This window comes from Eretmochelys imbricata, chromosome 3 (genome assembly GCF_965152235.1).
Source record: "Eretmochelys imbricata isolate rEreImb1 chromosome 3, rEreImb1.hap1, whole genome shotgun sequence".
NCBI lineage: Eukaryota > Metazoa > Chordata > Testudines > Cheloniidae > Eretmochelys > Eretmochelys imbricata.
The window spans coordinates 150524872-150545228 of record NC_135574.1 but is presented as its reverse complement, the minus strand read 5'-3'; the positions used below and the strand labels follow the sequence as shown (position 1 = coordinate 150545228).

At 42.3% G+C, this 20357-nt stretch overlaps 1 protein-coding gene across 1 annotated transcript in view; it reads right to left on the bottom strand.

Moving 5' to 3' along the window:
* The window catches only part of DNAH8 (dynein axonemal heavy chain 8), a 591778-nt gene that overhangs the window by 411732 nt on the left and 159689 nt on the right, over window positions 1-20357 (bottom strand). The window contains exons 21-23 of the mRNA XM_077812184.1: window positions 17924-18065; window positions 12749-12864; window positions 2100-2206 (exon numbers count right to left, since the gene is read on the bottom strand). Coding sequence (XP_077668310.1) covers window positions 2100-2206; window positions 12749-12864; window positions 17924-18065 — 365 coding nt within the window. The remainder of the gene's footprint in view (window positions 1-2099; window positions 2207-12748; window positions 12865-17923; window positions 18066-20357) is intronic.

The following is a 20357-nucleotide window of genomic DNA, read 5'->3' as shown; positions in this document are numbered from 1 at the left end:
AACATACCCCCAAAGACAAAAAAAAGTGAAAACAAGTTGCAAGAATCAGGACATGTTAAAACAGACAGTTTACAAATCCTAAAATGCAGTGGCTAGGTGAGTGAGAATTCTGCAAAATGATATATTTAGTGAACCAGAAAAACTACTAAGTAATTTCCTTCTCTCAAGATTCCAACTGTGCAGGATATCTGTGCTGAAATTCTGGCTCCACTGAAGTGAAAGCCAAAACTCCTATTGACTGCAATGGGGCCAGGATTTCACTTTGCAGACAAAAGTATGAATCATGTCCCCCATTCCTCTCCCCCTCCCCCGAAATTGATAAAGCTGCAATAAGCACAATGATAGAACACCTCTTAAATGTCCAACACAAGAAACTAGATACATTAAAGTCTGTAGAAGGAGACAGTAATTAGAAAGAAAAAAATATACTGAAAGGAAATTGGTCAAATAAAGAAAAAGCGCATCCTGAAAATTTTTATTTTCTTGGCAGTGGTGGTAGGGCTGTAGCGAGAATTTGGACTTCCCTACCTTGGAAATAAATCTTGGGTATGGGAAACCTGAAACTTGAAGCCAAACCCAAGCAACAATGCTTTGTAAAAATGTGAAGAGTAGCTGCTTTATATATATCTACAATGGGAAGATCTCTGAAGGTAGGCAGTGGCCAGATGTTATGTGTAGGAGTTGGATTACACAGCCTCGTCAGAGAATTTCCAAAATCCATTTGTCTGAGGTTCAACTCCATGCCATCATGAAAAAAATCATGATTCCTCAAGAAGAAATGGAAGGGAAATTAAAATCCAGAAGTTTAGAAAATTCAAGAGTGTCCTTAGATTTGCATCTTGGAGGAAGATTCAGAAATTGAACCATATAAAGACTTTTTTTTTCTAATGTCTAGATCTTTATCTTCTAGTAAACGACTGTCTCATTGAGGAAACTGTGTACCAAACCATAGCCTACTATTACTGTTGTCCCTTACGTTGAAAATGGAAAAGGGTCTTCCATAGGAAGATTGGTAGACAGACCAGGATTGATCAGGAATCCTTTAATTTCTAGAGTGCTGTGTCTTTTCACTGAACAACTCCAGTCCTTCCAAAGGGATATTTCCCACATTTTGCTGCATGAAGTGGGGAAGGACCAATCTCCTAAGCAAGGACAGTTTCCCCAAAGTGTCTGCTCCGATTACAGAACTGGCCCAAATCTCTGTGGATAGTTGATGCCATGTCTAGGGGGCATCTGAGATAACTCTAGTCTTGGAATCCTAGACTTTACTCCAAGGATTGCATCTGCAATCCAAGAACACACTGCAAGTGTTCTCCTTTCTCCTTTGCCCTGAGTATGAGCAAAAGGAGTGACTCTGCGTAGAGGAAAACTTTTATTCTCTTCTTGGTTTGTTGGCTGAGAGAGGAAGCAACTGTTTGGGTTGGGGCATTGTAAGCTACAATTGTTTCACCATCTTTTCTCAGAAAAGTAGGGATTCTTTGAACTTGGAAGCACAAAATATTTGCTTAGAGTGTTTGTTCGCTATCTGTGGATGAAATCAGATCTAGCACTTGGCTTCAGAGTTTGAGTTCACTATTCTAAAGTCAAAGCACATGGCATTCACAGATACATCTGCTATCAAAACTGTCACCAGGATGACCTTCTTTAGGATTGAAGGAAAATCTTGGTTGAAGGATTGAAGGAAAAAGCCTTTGTTAATCTGTTTATCCATTGTTAGAATGTGAGCTATGTAAAGCAAGGTTAATTCTTTCTCCAATTTCCGGAAACCACCTAGTGTATTGGGAGTGGCACTAGAAAAAATGAACAAAAAATAATGAATTTGAAACATGTTACACTGCCAAAACCCTTTATTTTGTCTATTGAAAACAGGAAGGTATATTAAAAGGCAGAAGGCTTTGGTTCATGGAAAAAGGATGTGTAGCATCTGTTGGTACTAGAAGAAAAGAATTACAATCAATGAACATAAATGCATTTTCCCCTTAGTCTTTCGTATAAATTCTTGGTAACAAAGATAAAGAAACCAAATGGATTTTCATAATACTACCTCAGTATTACTCTCTAAGCTGTTTTACTGAAGTACTACTTCACTTGCAACTTACTTTGAAACAAACATTCTTTTTTTAAGAGTATCCAAAGATAGCCGGGTGGCTTTCAACAGACTGTCTAATAACTGATGACTGAAATATGCAACTATCTCTTTACATTCCTGCAACAAATAAAAATATTTAGATCCTTTATTCATATAATCCAAAGGTTAAAAGAAATGTAAAAGAAGTAAACTGGAGAAGGTAAAATAAAGGAGAGAAAATTATTCTAAGTCACTCAATGAAGTAACATTTTTTTAAAAAAATTCTCATTTTAATGATCTGAAATAATTGTACCTGCATTTTTAATTTTGTCTGCAATGCCTATACCACAAGAAATGTTACCTCAGCCAGAAATGGGACATTTCGGTCCCCCCTTACACCAGCTGAGAATCAATGACTAATTATGGGGAATTATGGTCAGGATTTTAGTTTAACTAGCCAACACCCAACAAGATCCTCAAAAGTTCTGGACCGACACTGCTTATTGAAAGAAATGTGGTTCAATATCATTTTATTTAAAAATTTAAACAAAAGAAAAATCAACAAAACAATCAAAGCTAAGCTGTTAATAGTAATATTAAACTAAAAATGGAACATTACAACAATTAAATCAAAATCAAATCAATAAATTAGATTCAATATTGGATTGGAATTTAACCATCAAATTAATTAAATGAAATGAATATCAAAATCAATGCTTATAAAATTCTAAAGAGGATTCTAAAAAGGTGGTTGAATATTTGGTTATAAATCCCAACTAAAGATTTTTACACTAAAGTCTATCAGATCTTTGGTTTAAACCAGGTCAAGAGTTTAAAAGCAAATGGTTTAATGCGGGGTGGCCAACCTGAGCCTGATAAGGAGCCAGAATTTAACAATGTACACTGCCAAAGAGCCACAGTAATACATCAGCAGCCCCTGCATCAGCTCCCCCACCCTGCTCCCAGTGACTCCCACCCTTCTGCAGCCCGGCCGATCAGAGCCTCCTGTTCCCTCCCCGCACCTCCCGATCAGCTGTTTCGTTGCGTTCAGGAGGCTCTGGGGGAGAGGGGGAAGAGCAAGGGCACTACAGGCCATTATGGGGGAGGGGTGTGGGAAGGGGTGGAGTTGGGGCAGGGCCCATGGCAGAGCCAAGGGTTGAGCAGTGAGCACCGTCCGGCACACAGCAAAGTTGGTGCCTGTAGCTCCAGCCCCGGAGTTGGTGCCTATACAAGGAGCTACATATTAACTTCTGAAGAGCTTCATGTGACTCCGGAGCCACAGGCTGGCCACCCCTGGTTTAATGTCTAAACCACAACCTGAGAAGCCAATTATAATGCTTCCTTCCTAGAATTCTGTTCTTATGTGGTGGCTAACCTTTTCCTCCTTCTCCACAACAGAGATATTATAATACAGATTTTTAATGAAATACTCTTGAAAAGCAGAAGGTTGGGCAACTCTTATTTACCAGAAATTACAGAAAATTTAAAGTCTATCATCAAGCCTTTTAAAGATAAAACTATTCATATAGTCTATGAGACAATATTTAGGGCTGTTTAAACTTGGGGATCTTTCCTTTTATGGTGCCTTCCCCTTGTGGTCTTTATGAGTGCTCAGACATACATGCATGTACAGGCCTGCTGACGGGGAGTTGGGGTCGGGGGGAAGGGGGAAAGGGGCAATTGCCCAGGGGCCTGGACGATTCAAAAGGGCCCGGGAGCCCTGGGCCCTTTTAAATTGCCCTGGCGGGCTGCAGAGCTCCTAGGCATGCAATGGGTGGTATCAGCAGTAGCGAAGGCAGCCAAGTGGGCATGTGGAAGCCCTGGCCTTGCTGGAAGAGTGCCCACTGACTGTTCTGCCCTGGGGACCAGAATTGCTGTCGGCGGGCCTGTGCATGTACATACTACACTTTCACATCCTAAAATTAAAGAATATAAAATGGCTGGGCTGTTTCTTAACTAATAAAAATAGAAAAAGGAAAATTAAGATACTTAAGATAATAGGGGGTTGCAACCTCTTCAGTTCTCTCAGTCTTCTGGTCTCTCATAGAGGAAGAGCTAGAACTGCAGTCAAGAAGCCAGACAGTAATGTTCTGCTGGCACAGTGCTTCTCACTAGCAGACTTTCTTCAGCTGCAGGAAGATTGGTCAAAGGCTGGCATAGCCTGTGTGTTGATGTTGTGACTTCCTCTCCTCAAGATCTCGGAGATTCTGGAACATCAGTCTCCTCTCATGTGACTTACTGACCGAAAAGGCTGGACTTCTCAGCCTAATCCTTGATTCTTATGACTTGCAAACTTTGCTTATGCCATCTTGCAGCACCTCCCTCCAAGATATTTGAACTAATCTGGTGCAAGGCTATCTTGGAGCCATGCAAGCTGGTCTAATCTGATTCAAATTAGGTCATCTTTAGATTTGGAAAAGTCCTGATTAAATTAGTAATTTAAAAATATTTGGTATTTTGAATACCATAGAGACTGATGTCTGTGAACACCTAAAAATATCAAAAATACAGATTCATGAGACCACTTTTGAGAAAACTGGCATTGTTTTATCTGAATGAAAGACCTGAGATGACGTTGGGTCACAAGATTGCAGAATGTTCATCATAAAAGTCCTACAAAAATAGCTAACTGAAAAAGAAATCTAGCAACAACCAGTCACTCAGCATTCATCCATCAGCAAGATTTAAAGTAAGTTTGAATAAACTTATAATCAGTTATTAGTTTCAACACCTCCAGTTCCTTCTCAAAAACAAGGGATTTACAGTAATTTTTCTATTTGGGAATTGGTCTATAAGTCAAAGAGCTTGAAGTCCAGAATCATCTGGATAAAAAAATCATCTGATAAAATGAATCACCAGAATCATCTGATAAAAACCAGTTACTTTAAAGTCCATGAAGACGAAACCACTTAAAACAAAATAAAAATAAGATTCCACTCTTGATGTAGATGTACCCAACATATGTGAGATTCGATTATTTTGAGATAGCAGTGTACTTTGGGCCATTCCTGCACTCTGGCAGCCCTTGTGACCAGCTGAGGATATAAAGGGCAGGGTGATCTCAACTGCCTATCAGTTCCTTTGCCAATAAGAATCCCAAGTGTCAGGACTCTGATTTAGCAGGGATGGAGGGCAAGTAATGGAAAATGTGCAGATAATACATCTCAAAGAACCAGAGTTACTGTGATATAAATAATTGTACTTTCTTCTAGAGTGATTATCCGCACTATTTTTGGTGACTAGCAAGCAGTACACTGCTCTTGGACATGTCTAAGAGGGGTCCTACTGAAATATCAATTGAAGGACCACTCTACCAAAGCTTGCGTCTGATCTAGAGGCCTGTACCAAGGCATAGTGAATTGTCTAAGTATGGACTGATTTCTAAATTACCGCTCTACAAACCTCAGTCAAGGGAACATTGGTCAAAGGCTGGCAGAGGCTGCCTGAACACAGGTTGAATAAGACCTTATGTGACCAAGTGAACCTTGCTTCACTAATCCATAGCAAGAATGTATAAAGTCCAAAACCAATTTGGATAGTCTCTGTGAAAAACTTGGTTGTTCCCCTTCCATTTTGCAAATAGAACAAATAGTCTTGGTGAGGTCTAACTAATCTAATCTTGGCCATGGAAAAGGACAATGTTCTAAACACATCTAGTGTATGAAGTTTTACTCTGGTCGTGTAAGAATGAGATCTGTGGGGAAAAAAAGGCTGGAAGATTAATAGATTGATTAATGTGAAAGTCTGAGACACCTTAGGCAGGAATTTAGGATGAGACCTCAGGGTGATCTTATCCTTGTGAAAGACTGTATGGAGGATTCTGCCAGGAGGGCCTGAATTTCCCCTTTTCTCCTGGCCCATGCTATGGCCAACAGGAAAGATGTCTTCATGGAAAGGTGATAGTATCAGAAGGGAGCCATTGGCTTGAAGGGAGGAACCATTAAGCAAGTTGGCACTACACTGAGATCCCAGGGAGCAAGGGGTTCTCTGACTGGTGGAAAGGCATAAGTCAGTCCCTTAAGAAATCTCAGTACAGTAGACTGAGAGAACAATGTGTGTCCCTCCAGCAGGGAGATGACCCTTAATCAAGCTAAGAGACATTCCCGACTGTTTCAGTGAGGAGTAAACAGTTCAATATATTTGGGACCATTGTTTGCAGAAGTGTAGGTGCTGCTGTTCAGACTACACAGAGAAAGGTCTTATTTGAATTAGTAAATTTGTCTTGTGGAAGGCTTCCAACTCTGAAGCAAGAAGTTTAGGATTGCCATTGAGCAATTCCTTTCAGCAGAGATCAGTCAGTCAGGACCCAGGCTGTAACATATAGAGTCTGGGTCTGAATGGAGGACCTGACAGTAGACCTGAAACAGTAAGTCAAGCAAGGCCAGTTAAGTGATTGGCTTCTAAATCAAAAGCCTCATCAAGTCTGAGTACTAGAGCTGCCTGGCCCAAGATGAGGCTATCAGATTGACAGTCTGAGTCTTATCCAAGCTTCCACAAGACTTTGGAGATCATGGATATTGTTAGAAAAATATACATGAGGTCTGCAGTCCAAGGGAAGAGGAAGGCATCTGTGAGGGATCCTGGGCTCTTACCTCCTCTGGAGCAAAACCTCTGGCATCTGTTGTTGTGGCATATCATGTATAGAACTATCGCCTGGTATTCCCTTCTGTGGAACGAACTTTGGACAACAAAATTTGAGGGATCATTCAGGGTTTTCTGAGAGGTCTCTGCTGAGCCAATCTATCATAGTGTTCTGAAGACCCAGAAGATGGAAAGCTGTCAGGGTGATATGAGGCCGAATACTTCAAGTTCACAGAGGAAAGGTTTCTTTACACTGCGGGGCAAAACCAGGCTACTCCTCGCCTATTCATGTAATGCACGGCCATCTTATTGTCTGTAGGCACTGCTTTGGTAAGTCTCCATAGGAGGGGCAGCCAAAGAGCTCTGAGTTCTAGCATACTGATGTGAAGGGAAGTCTTGGGCATCAGCCATTTCCACTGAACCTGAAGTTGGTGTAGGCATCCATGATTAGGGTCTTCGATGGAAGGGATAAGAAGAACAGAACATCTGTGCATACCTGATCCAGTTGTGTCCACTAGTCCTTGTTGACCTCAAGACCTAGGGTAACAAAGAGGTTCTGAGAGCCTTTTGAATGGAGCCAGTGAACTACGGCAGGGATGTGCCCCATATCAGCCAGTTGTGTAGGTAAAATAATCTGGATTCCTTGCCTTCTTAGCTGGGCTTCAATCATGGTGATAACTTTGGTAAGCACCCTTGGAATGGTGGACAGGCTAAAGGGTAGGACTTTGTATTTGTACTCAGATATCTCTACCATAAACTCTAGAAATGTTCTGTGTACCAGAATTATTGAGCTGTGAAAACAGGCATCTTGCAAGATGAGAGCCCTGAACCAGTCCAAAGGATCCAAGGAGGGGATAACAGAGGCTAAGGCAACCATCCTGAATTTGAAACTATGAATAAAGAGATTAAGACATCAAAGGTCTAGGATGCGTCTAAATCCCCCTTTCTTCTTTGGGGTTAAGAATCTGGAAGTAAAAGTCTTTCCAGCTGAATTCTTGAGGTACCACCTCTATTGCACCCAGCTGTAGTAAGGAGTTGACTTCTTGTTGCAAAACTGTCCCTGAAGAGAGATTGGGACAGGGAGGAAAGAAGGACATGGCCTCAGTCTGAAACTTGATGGGATACCGCTTGTTCACAAACCTTGAAGACCCACTGGCCAAAGGTAATCTCAACCTAAGATTACTTGAAATAAAACAAGCAGTTGCCAAAGTGAGTAGAAGGAGACATATCCATAGATGCTCCAGCTGTGCTCTCGAGAATCACATCAGTACTGTTTCTGGGCACTTGCCCTTGTTGTGGGGCTGCCGAGGGGCAGAACAATGAGTGCCTTTAGTGGAATCATTGTCTCTTCCTCAGTGGCTCTGAAAGATGTTCTTGAAACTGTTGAGGCCTGTATCTGAATGAGAACTGAGGCCACTGTTGTTGCTATTGCTTGTGATTCTGAGCTGGAACATGGAAATCCAGTAAACAAAGGGTCATGCAGGAATTTTTCAGATAACATAATTCTTAATTAATTATATGGTTGAGAAGATCATTCCACTGAAATGCTAAGTCCTTTATAGTCACTTGGACTTCACAAGGGATGCCAGAAATCTGGAACCAGGATGACCGCCTCATTGTCACAGCCATAGCTGTGGTCCTTGTCACCATATCTGAGACATCGATCACTGTCCGGAGTGTTGTTCTGCTGTTGAGTTGACCCTCAGTCATAGTTGATCTTACTTGCTCTTGATATTCCTTAGGGAACATGTCCATGGGGGTGGGAGTCTGTCCCACAGTAGGAAGTCATATCTTGCAAGTGCTTGATAATTAATTATTCTAAGTTGAAGGCTCATGAGAAGTAGACTTTACAACCCAAAAGGTCCAGTTTCTTTGGAATTTTTTCTCTGGACTGCTGTTTTTGACTCTCATGTACGACTTGGACAACCCAGGACCTCTGTGAGTGGAGTGTTGAAAAAAATATCCCTAAGTCTTAACCAGTACCTGGTATCTCCTGCCTGCACATTTGGAGGTCTCAGAGATAGATACAGAAATGTGTCATATGGTCTGAGCAACAGCCTTTCATTAATAGATAGGTTTAGTCTACTTGACCGAGCAAGTTGTAGAATGTCCAATGCCTTGTGCTATTTATTCTGGATTATCTCTAATGGGATGTCTGAAGTATCAGCTAACCTCATGAGGTCCTGAAAAACCTTCAGATTCTGACTCTTGGCCCATGATTCTGATTTCCAGTTTGTCACCTGCCTCTGACCCCTGGTATCCTGACCTGGCATGACTCCAGTTACCAATTTGTGGTTTTCCTCTCAAGTTTGTATCCTGACCTGGCTGATTCTTGATTCCTGTCCCATGACTGTGGACCCCAGCTCTAATCACTAGGTCTGGCTGCCTATGACTTGGCTGTGACACGGGGACAACAGAGCCAGCTGGGGAACCCTGGTCAACTTATATAATAAATGGAAATTCAGTTGGTAGACCAACTTCAGTCATCTTTGGAGAATGCGCAGATGCAGCCTCTCAATGCAACAGTATATAAATAAATGAGACCATGTGGTCCAAGAGTCTCAAACATATGCAAATCATAGTGAAGGAGTGGGATTGGAGGGACAAACAGTGGTGGCAAATTACCTGAAATTGCCAGGAACACCCTTTCTATTGGTGCTGATATCAAAACAGATGACCAATTTGGTCCTGAAACTGGAGGCGCTGGACAAAGCATCAGCACAGAAGCCAAAGTCAGAGACAGTACCAATCTGGTAAACCGTGGTACCGAAGTTGGTGCTGAGGAAGCATTTTTATTGTCTCTCTGTGTGGAAACTAGTACTGGTACCATTGGTGGACTGTGTGTAGAGGTTGCAGAACTGGATGGAACCAGAATGGCTGAAGGCAGATCTTAAGTTATATTCTTGTGCCATTGGAAAATTTGGGATAGGCCAAGCAGGCCAGTTGTCACTTGAAAGTGCTGTGGGGGCGGTGGCACCAAAAGGACCAGTGCTGGAGTCATGTCTATTGGTACTGGACTCAACTGCCATCCCTGTAACAGTGTCGGAGTCGATGGTATAGTACTGGTATGGTTCCACCTTGGAACCAAGGAGACATGGGATGAAGGCCGGGCTCTACCCTATGCACCAGAGGAATTTTAGCAGTGTTCAATAATCTCTCTTTCAGCTAGAATGAAAGTCTCTTGGATTTGGCATCGCTCCTGTCTAGTTTATGGGAGCTCTTTCATGGAGGACCTGTAGAGGAGGATTGATCCCTTCTCTTCTGTGGAGAGGAGTCTGAGTCAGAGGCCTGTCTGAGACTTGTTACCATTCAGAAGCCAGTTGTGAGGCTGAATGACCTGCCATACGCCTCAGTGCCAAAGAAGATCATACTACCTGCTCCTTGAGGTGCTGTTTGAGGCACACGTTTCTAGAGATTTGTGTTCTTCATTTAAAGGAGCAACAAATACCGCACTTCTCTCTGATATGCCCCTCACCAAGGCATAAGAGACAGAGCATGTCTGGATCACTGTTTGGGATAGCCACCCCACACAATGGGCAATGTTTGAAGCCAGTGATGGAATGCCACCAGGCACTATCTTCTTCTAAAAAACAAAAGTTACCAAACTATCACTAACTACATGCACTACTATAAACTATTACTAAACTAGAAAAACTAACAATACTAGCTGTCAAGGTTCCTTCCCCACTTTGAACTCTAGGGTACAAATGTGGGGACCTGCATGAAAACCTCCTAAGCTTACTTTTACCAGCTTAGGTTAAAACTTCCCCAAGGTACAAATTATTTTACCCTTTGCCCTTGGTTTTCCACTGCCACCACCAAACGTTTCTCTGGGTTCCTGAGAAAGCGTTGTTTGGAAACGTCTTTCCCCCAAAAAATCCTCCCAACCCTTGCACCCTACTTCTTGGGGAAGGTTTGGTAAAAATCCTCACCAATTTACAAGCCCTTGGATCTTAGAACAATGAAAAAAAGCATTCAGTTCTTGAAAAGAAACATTTTAATAGAAGAAACAGTAAAAAAAAAAAAGGATCATCTCTGTAAGATCAGGATGGTAAATACCTTACAGGGTAATTAGATTCAAAACATAGAGAATCCCTCTAGGCAAAACCTTAGGTTACAAAAAGACACACAGACAGGAATATTCATTCTATTCAGCACATCTTATTTTCTCAGCCATTTAAAGAAATCATAATCTAACGCATATCAAGCTAGATTACTTACTAAATTCTAAGACTCCATTCCTGTTCTGTCCCTGGCAAAAGCCTCACCCAGACAGACACAGACCCTTTGATGTTCTCCCTCTTCCCAGCTTTTGAAAGTGTCTTGTCTCCTCATTGGTCATTTTGGTCAGGTGCCAGTGAGGTTATCCTAGCTTCTTAACCCTTTACAGGTGAAAGGGTTTTTTCCTCTGGCCAGGAGGGATTTAAAGGTGGTTAGCCTTCCCTTTATATTTATGACAGTAGCAGATTTAGAAAGAGAATTTCTCACTGCATAGTAACCATGAGGTAAACCGCATGGGGAGTGACTCAGGCCACTTGAAGTGAGAAAGAACTGAGAGGTGTCAAAGCAGTGCTGTGCTTAAATAGCCTTGGAAAGGACCACCAGGAAGTACACAGTGCATGCACCACACTGACGCATATTACTATAGAAAACTCTCCAGCTCTGGGGCATGCACTTATTTGAGTGGAATAAGTGTGAACCGTCAAAGAAGAATAGCCCATATGTACCACAAAAGTGGGAGATGCTGGGCTACAGAAAGCATTAATATTAGGAATTCCCTTGGTCTCCTGAAAGCCTTCCAAAATAGCCTCTCCCTTCCAGAACTGCTGCTAGGCCAGAGCTAGGAGGAGAGAAATAGTCCTCCCCCGCTACACCCCCACAGAAAGAACCCACCCACCCTGCTTGGAAGAGGGCACACAGATAAATCCCTGAGAAAACTCAGTTTGCCTTGATAAGAACAGGCTCTAAATGGGGTATGTCTAACCAGCACACTAAGCCCGGGCTCTGACTCAGTTTTGAGCCTAAGCCCCCCTTCCATTCACACACAAATCATTCTGACTCTGGTCAGCAAGCACTCACAACCCAGGTACTAGGACTCTGCAGGGCAGCGGGGAGTCAGAAACTCAGTCTTGCTGTGATTCAAATCCAAGCACTGTCACTTTGCAGTCTGGACACAGGTCAAGCAGCAGACCTGAGTCAGAAGGTCTCCATAGCACAGTATAGACACATTAGCACAGCTCTTAGACCTGTGTCCAGCACCTGAAAACACAGTCTACAAAGTAGTCTGGATGCTCATATGCAGGCTTGGAAACACCAAATCCACATGTCAAAGACCTGGGCTTAATGCGCAGTGTAGACATACCCAATATGATTGCAGTAAGTAGGATGCCATCAAGAGGAGCCAGCATTCATTTTGGGGATAAAAATCACAAGAATCTTGTGTCGATCTCTGAAGAAAGGAACAAAGGCAGGAAAGTCTAACAGTACTGGACTAAAGAAGTTCATAGAAAAATATCATTCAATCCACAGGACCCATGAGCACCATGCACCTGTACACAACCCAGTCACCATTCACCACAACACATTACCACTCACCTGCACCCAGCAGCTGTAACTCCTGGAACTATCATTAGCATTTAAGTTAGCACTTAAGCTTCAACTCCCTTCACAGTGGGAGATGAAAAAGAAGGTGGGTGCCAGAAAAATATAGGGGTGGACTTTCTGAAATGAAGGAGGCAGTGGGGAAATGAAGAGGAGGATGGGTAGTTGGTTGTACTGTGAGGAAGAGGAGAATGTGTGTTTGCCTGCACTAGAGGAAGCCTGTCTGTTATGGCCTCTTATTATAGCACAACATCTTGTGCTGTTGCCCAACCAGTATATCTCTGGCTCCCTTACTTACTGAAAAACTGATTAATGAAAGCCATGCTGCAGCATATAATACATTCTTTGAAAGATAAGACATTTTTAACCTTATGAACTACATTCAGAAGTTGTGTGGTGGCTTCAGTTACTCAGTTACTAAAAATTAGGCATTTTCTGTTCAGTTCTAAAAACTTTTGTTATGAAATTCATACATTTTCTCTTTTTATAATGAAGTACCTTTCTAAACTCATCTTCTTTCTCATTGTCCTCAGCATCCTCACTAAGAATACCTGAAGAACCATCAGTATCTCCCTCCTCTCCATCACCCCCAAATGCCACATGTTTCCCTTTTACTGTAAATAAAAAACAATTAGAAGACAATAAAACTAGAATAGACTAGAGTTATAACAAATATTAAATTATTTAACTGTATTTCTTGTAACTTGAAGATTATATTCTGCTTTAGAGCATGCTGGAGTCAATGGAAATCATTCCATTCACTTTAATGGGAGTTGGAACAGGTGTTTGATTTTCTCTTCACACCTATGGCACATGGTGCTTTGTTAGCTTAAGGGCAACATATACATATATATACACACATGCATACACACTGAAGTGAGGTGATGTCCATTTGTTAAATTACAGAGCAATTTCATAAATTTCTGATTGCCTCACTGCCCTTGGCCTTCTAAACTTCTTCCTTAGGGCTTATTTTAATATTCCAAATCCCATCAAACAACTATCATTTTTAAAAGATTAACCTGCCACCAAAATATTTCCTCCTTCTTCCCTAAAATGTGCCCCTTGTTGAAATGAAATACAGAAGGACATCGATTTTAAGGCCAGAAGGGACCACTGTGATCATCTACTCTGACCTCCTGCATAACAGAGACTAAAGGCACCTTTTATTTTTGCAATACAAGCAGGTATAGTCAACTACAGAAACCATGACCTTCACCCCAAACCGTACTTCTACCTGTCCATCAACAAGCCCACCTATAGGCTTCCCCCTGAACCGATCCAAATCCTTCTGCTGGAAACAGGGGAAGACCAGGCTCCTTGTCATGTGATTCTTAATACCCACTTAACAACTTGAGAAGGGACTATGGATATTATTCTCTTAAAGTTGGAGGTGAAAAAAAAGTTTTCAGGGAATTGAATCCCCAGTGATTTCTGACTGGAGATGGCCTTGACACTCCTCCCTAACTTGAGGAGAACTGTTATGTCCTTGTGGCAGTTTCATGGGAGGAGTATCAGCTGGTGTGGGAAGACACAAAGATCTCCACAAATCTCCAGATTCTGAGCTAAGCTAAGCAAGGGTCCCAGCGATGCAAGGGTCCATAGGCTGAGAACAATTGTGACAGAGCTCCCCTGCTGGAGCTCCTGAGTTCATCTCCTCACAGATAGAGCACCTTATCATTTTTTGCTTCCAAGCAAGGTGATGAAAATGGAAGAAAGGTACTCCACCTTGTTCAAGTAAAGAACCTTTTTTAAACAATTGCCTCAAGAAAAGGCAAAAGGCAAAGAGAGTGATGCTGCGTACTACTTCTAGAGTTTGGCTTTAAAAGCTGGGAAATGGAAAGGAAAGGAAGGAGACCTCATTTACTGGTCTGGAGGTGGATAATCATGTGGCCAAGTCCCAGAGCCTTCATAGAGAAGTTTGATCTACTTCCAGGATATGCTGCAACAGAGATATAACATGGATATGTCTCAAACTGGGAAAGAAGTTAGAATGCAGAAAGCCCAAATATGTGTCCTAATACGAAGAAGGAAGGCAGACCAGCCCATCTTAGACCTCAGAACATTTAATTCATTCGTCATGAAGTTCAGATTCCACACGGTGACCCTTGCATCCATAATTCCTTCGCTATCCTCCTTAGATTGGTTCAGCACTCTTGACCTCAAATATGCATATATTCATACATTGATCATACCTCCACATCGCAAATACCTCTGTTTCCTGGTAGGGGAAGATCGCTAACAGTACAGGATCCTCCTCTATGACCTTTCTACTGCTTGTCAGGTATCAAGATGCCTCTCAGTCATGGCAGAGCATTTAAGATTGCACGATTCACATATAGCTCTGTGTGGATGACTCGCTAATAGCTTCATTTCATAGAATCATAGGACTGGAGAAGACCTCGAGAGGTTGTCTAGTCCAGTCCCCTGTACTCATGGCAGGACTAAGTATTATCTAGACCAGTAGTTCTCAAAGCCGGTCCGCCGCTTGTTCAGGGAAAGCCCCTGGCGGGCCGGACCGGTTTGTTTACCTGCCACGTCCACAGATTCGGCCGATCGCGGCTCCCACTGGCCACGGTTTGCTGCTCCAGGCCAATGGGGGCTACGGGAAGGGCAACCAGCACATCCCTTGGCCAGCGCCGCTTCCCACAGCCCCCATTGGCCTGGAGCAGCGAACTGCAGCCAGTGGGAGCCGTGATCGGCCGAACCTGCAGACGCGGCAGGTGAACAAACCGGCCCAGCCGCCAGGGGCTTTCCCTGAACAAGTGGTGGACTGGCTTTGAGAACCACTGATCTAGACCATCCCTGACAGGTATTTGTCTAACCTGCTCTTAAAAATCTCCAATGATGGAGATTCCACAACTTCCCTAGGCAATTTATTCCAGCACTTAATCACCCTCACAGTTAGGAAGTTTTTCCTAAAGTCCAACCTAAACCTCCCTTGCTGCAATTTAAGACCAATGCTTCTTGTCCTATCCTCAGCAGTTAAGAACAACAATTTTTCTCCCTCCTCCTTGTAACAACCTTTTATATACTTGAAAACTGTAATCTGTCCCCTCTCAGTCCTCTCTTTTCCAGACTAAACAAACCCAGTTTTTTCAATCTTCTCTCAGAGGTCATGTTTTCTAGACCTTTAATCATTTTTGTTGCTCTTCTCTGGACTTTCTCCAATTTGTCCACATCTTTCCTGAAATGTGGTGCCCAGAATTGGACACAATACTCCAGTTGAGGCCTAACCAGTGCAGAGTAGAGTGGAAGAATTCCTTCTCGGGTCTTGCTTACAACATTCCTGCTAATACATCCCAGAATGAGGTTTGCTTTTTTTGCAACAGTGTTGCACTGTTGACTCATATTTAGCTTATGATCCACTATGACCCCCCAGATCCCTTTCTGCAGTACTCCTTCCTAGGCAGTCATTTCCCATTTTGTATGTGTGCAACTGATTGTTTCTTCCTAAATTGAAAGAATCACTGACCATCAACATGGACTGTGCTTTAATTCTTTTTGAGAAACCAGATCTCAGAATAGGTTGGAAGAAGTCACATCTCTTCCTACACAGCAGATCCATTTCATTGAAGCAATTTTAGATTTCCAAATTGGAAGAGCCTTCCCTCCAGAAGAAAATTTCCTAAAGATTCAGTCTGCCAATGAACCTCCAAGAGACTCAAACCAGATAGATATGTTCCTCTTCAGACTGATGGGCCTCAGGGCTTCAGCAACATTTGTAACTCTATACACTCACTTCAGAATGAGATTATTACAGCATTGGCTAGCAAGAAATTAGCAGCCAAGTCATTTGCATAAAGTTGTCTCTTCCAAAAGAAATGCTATTTTCATTTAAATGGTGGATACAGAGAAGCAACATTCTGAGGAGCGTGTCATTCAATCCACCACTCCATCAGCTACTATCACTTCATATGTATTCAGCTTAGGATGGGGTGGTCAGTTCAGCGAACACAGTCATTGGAACCACTTTGAGAAATATCTACATAGCATGGTGGGGCAAAGGGCAGTCTAACAAAGTCTCAAATCTTTTCTACCTCACCTACAAGACTTAGTAATTGAAGTAGTAAGTGACAACGCGGTAGCTATGTTCTGTATAAACAAACAGGGAGGAGCTCATTCTTTACAGTTCTGCAAGGAGGCTATTATATAATAGGACTGGTGCATTCATCACAGCATTTACGCATAGCATTCCATCTAGAACAGAGGTGGGCAAACTATGGCCCCCGGGCCACATCCAGCCCGTGGGACCCTCCTGCCCAGCCCCTGAGCTCCTGGCCCAGGAGGCTAGCCCCCAGCCCCTCCCCTGTTGTTCCCCCTTCCCTGCAGCCTCAGCTCACTGCACCGCCAGCACAATGCTCTGGGCGGTGGGGCTGTGAGCTCTTGCCAGGCAGTGCAGCTGCAGAGTGGTCGCATGGCTGGCTCCAGCCAGGCGGCACGGCTACCTGTCCTGGTGCTCTGGGCAGCACGGCTGTAGCACCACCAGTCACCCGTGCTCCAGGCAGCGTGGTAAGGGGGCAGGGAGCAGGGGGTGTTGGATAGAGGGCAGGGCAGTTCGGAGGGGTGGTCAGGGGCAGGGGGGTGGATAGTGGTTGGGGCAGTCAGAGGGTGGGGAACAGGGGGTTGAATGGGGGCAGGGGTCCCAGCGGGGCAGTCGGGGGGGGGGGTTGGATGGGATGGGGGGGGCAGTCAGGGGCAGGGGTTCCGGGGGCAGTCAGGGGACAGGAAGCAAGGAGGGTGGATGGGGTAAAGGTCCCAGGGGGGCCATCAGGGGACAGGGAACAGGGAGGGGGTTGGATGGGGTAGAAGTCCTGGGGGGGGCTGTCAGGGGGCAAGAAGCAGGGAGGGGTCAGATGGGGGCAGGGGACAGGCCATGCCTGGCTGTTTCAGGAGGCACAGCCTCCCCTAAGCGGCCCTCCATACAATTTCAGAAACCCAACGTGGCCCTCAGGCCAAAAAGTTTGCCCGCTCCTGATCTAGAAGGAAAAGACAATATTTGGCAGATCATCTCAACAAGGATGGGGAAGAAATACAAGAATGGTCCCTGAAAAAAGACAAAAAAAAAATTGCTGTCTGAGGCACCCAGAAATAGATCTTTTCACAAAAAAATAATGCAAAATGCCCAAGGTTCTGCTCTGTGATTCAATGCTACTTACCATTAATGATGAATGAGGAAAGAAGCTGGGTAGACAGAAAATTATCAAGTAAGAAATATCTTATTCTGTTAGCAACTTCTCTCTTCATTCAACCCACCCTGGTAGTTCAGTAAATAATCAGAATACAAACTGAATTTTTTCTCAAAAGGAAGATTTAGACATATAATTGTTTTAACATTAAATAATATATCAAGTTGTTGTCTTAATGATAATAATAGGTTGCTGGAGTGTTTCCAGTTTTGAAAGGACTTGTATGGCAGTCTGAACTGAAAGGTGGGGCTTAGTCCTGGAGTCCGAGCAAAAATGTTGGACTGCATCTGAATTCAATAGGTGGGGGACATTAACTCATTAGTGAGGAATGCGAAGAGAAGCCATGCAACAGAAGAAGGGGTTGAAGGCAGAGGTCTAAAATAACCCTCTTCTCTGGAAAGAAATTCTACTGTCAGATACTCTCTCTTTTCTCAAAAACTTAGAGTAGAAATTGCTTAACATAAGTACACATACTAATAAGTACCTGGCAATGAATACTTTTTTAAAGTTTTCTTAGAATCTTTAATTTCATAAATCGTCTCAAATATAGATATCAGCTCCTGGACAGCATCTTCTATGTGCATACTTTTGTGGTTCAATATTTCAGCCCATTCTTTGGTGTAAGTCTGTTAAAATATACACAGTCAGTTACCTTAATACAGATTGTCACTTGGACATATGTTTAGTACACTGAATATGAATTTAATAAGGGTAAAGGAACACACAAAATTAATTATCTTGCTCTCAGATCATCTTTTCGAAAAGGTGCTATTGCAATAGGAAAATATTTTAAAAGTGTATTTACTGCTAATGAATGTTAGCCAACTGAAAGCCTCAGAGATTGGAGAGTTTTTTCTTTTTTTACAAAACAAGAATGTATGAATAGCAGTGCAAGCTTCTCTTCATTGACTGTCATGTGCCTTAACCCTGATCTGCAGGGATCTTCCCTAGGGTTTGAGGGGGAAATCAAGGGATTGGATGGAGAAATGTAATTCTCATATTTACTAGAGCATGTTCTGTTTGAAATATGAAATAGTTTATTAAATTTGGATAACAAAACAACTTAATTCCATCATAAAACACTAACTATATGCTAGAACTAAAAGTTACTTGTAATATATGCACCTTTTAATGTAAGGATTTCTACTAAATATAGGTTGGGACTTTTAAAAGAACTTAATTTGGGCTCCCGATTCCTTTAAGCTCCTTGGAAAAAAAATCACACCTTAAACAGTATTTCATGTGCTGTTATTAATCTCAAAATAAATAAATAAATACATTACTGATCCCTGAACTGAATGTATCACACAATCCTTTACAGGTTTCAGAGTAACAGCCGTGTTAGTCTGTATTCGCAAAAAGAAAAGGAGTACTTGTGGCACCTTAGAGACTAACCAATTTATTTGAGCATGAGCTTTCGTAAGCTACAGCTCACTTCATCGGATGCATACCGTGGAAACTGCAGCAGACTTTATATATACACAGAGAATATGCAACAATACCTCCTCCCACCCCACTGTCCTGCTGGTAATAGCTTATCTAAAGTGATCATCAGGTTAGGCCATTTCCAGCACAAATCCAGGTTTTCTCACCCTCCACCCCCCCACACAAATTCACTCTCCTGCTGGTGATAGCCTTTACATTAATGTTAATGCACAGAGACATTTTTTTCTGTGTAGATACTTGCAGGCAGTGACAAAGTCACCTCTTGACCTTCTTTTTATAAACTAAATAAATTGTGCTCCTTAAACATCTAATTGAAATGCAGTGCTCCCCAAAGCATTAGGCATACCTGCCTAAAGATATACAAACAAGGCCTCTTATGCATTCTCCAGAGTTTCACTTTTCAGTTTTTTTAATCTCTAGCTTTTATGGTTGCAGACAAAACCTTAAAAACAAGACCTTGAGTGTAAAGGAAGCAACAATGTGTGCCTGAATTTACAGAGAGCCTGGAATAATAGTTCTGAGGCATGAAATGCCCTATTGCTTTTAATGAATGCTAACTTAGGTGCCAGTGATGACATTTTAAATATCAACATTGTTTACTATTTCACTGCTCAAAGCATGTAAGAAAAGAGAGGATGCATCATATTACAAAGACTTAAAATATGGCTATGTCATTAAAGCCACGTCAGGGCTGAAAGGGGTTGTGATTGGTTTCATTTTCTCAGCTTTCTAAAGTTTAGAGAACACTGATGTAAAGATTTTTTTTCCAGCTACCAAATCTTTCCTGTGGCTCATCTCTGAACCCTCTCAGGTGTAATCAGTCTCCACAGTAGCAAGCAAAAAGGTGGTTCATCTAATATATATGGACAACTCATCTTGAAGAACCACAGTAACTGTAAGGTAAGTAACAGTTTCTTCTTTGAGTGCTTGCCCAATATATATATTTCATTGATGGTGAGTCACAAGTAGCAACCTAATCCTCCTAAACATGTAAGACGGCCAGGCCAAAACAAGTTTCAGATTGCAATATTTCTACTATGGCTGTGTAAATATATGTATTGAATGCAAAGTAGTCATCCTACATATTTCTGCTAAGGGCATACTTCTCAAAGAAGTTGTATTAATGTATGTGGATTATAGGGACTCAGAATTAAAGGTGTTAACATGACTCTCTTACTGTCCAATATTAAACAGTGCTAAACAAGGTTCGGGGTTTGATATACCAAGACCTCAGCCTGCTTAGTACCATGGCAAACATATTTAAAAATATAGGGGAAAAAAGGAAAAAGTTAAAGCATTTGAAATATAAAGTATTAAGTAAGGCTTTCATTTTAACAGTATCTCTTTATTCCCATTCCCTTCAGCTATAAAGAGTCTTTAGAAGGAAAAAAAATCTCTTATTTAACAGTCTCTTAGATTATATTAATGATGGTCATAGGTGTCCTTTGGGAAGGAAAGAGACGTTAGTTGAG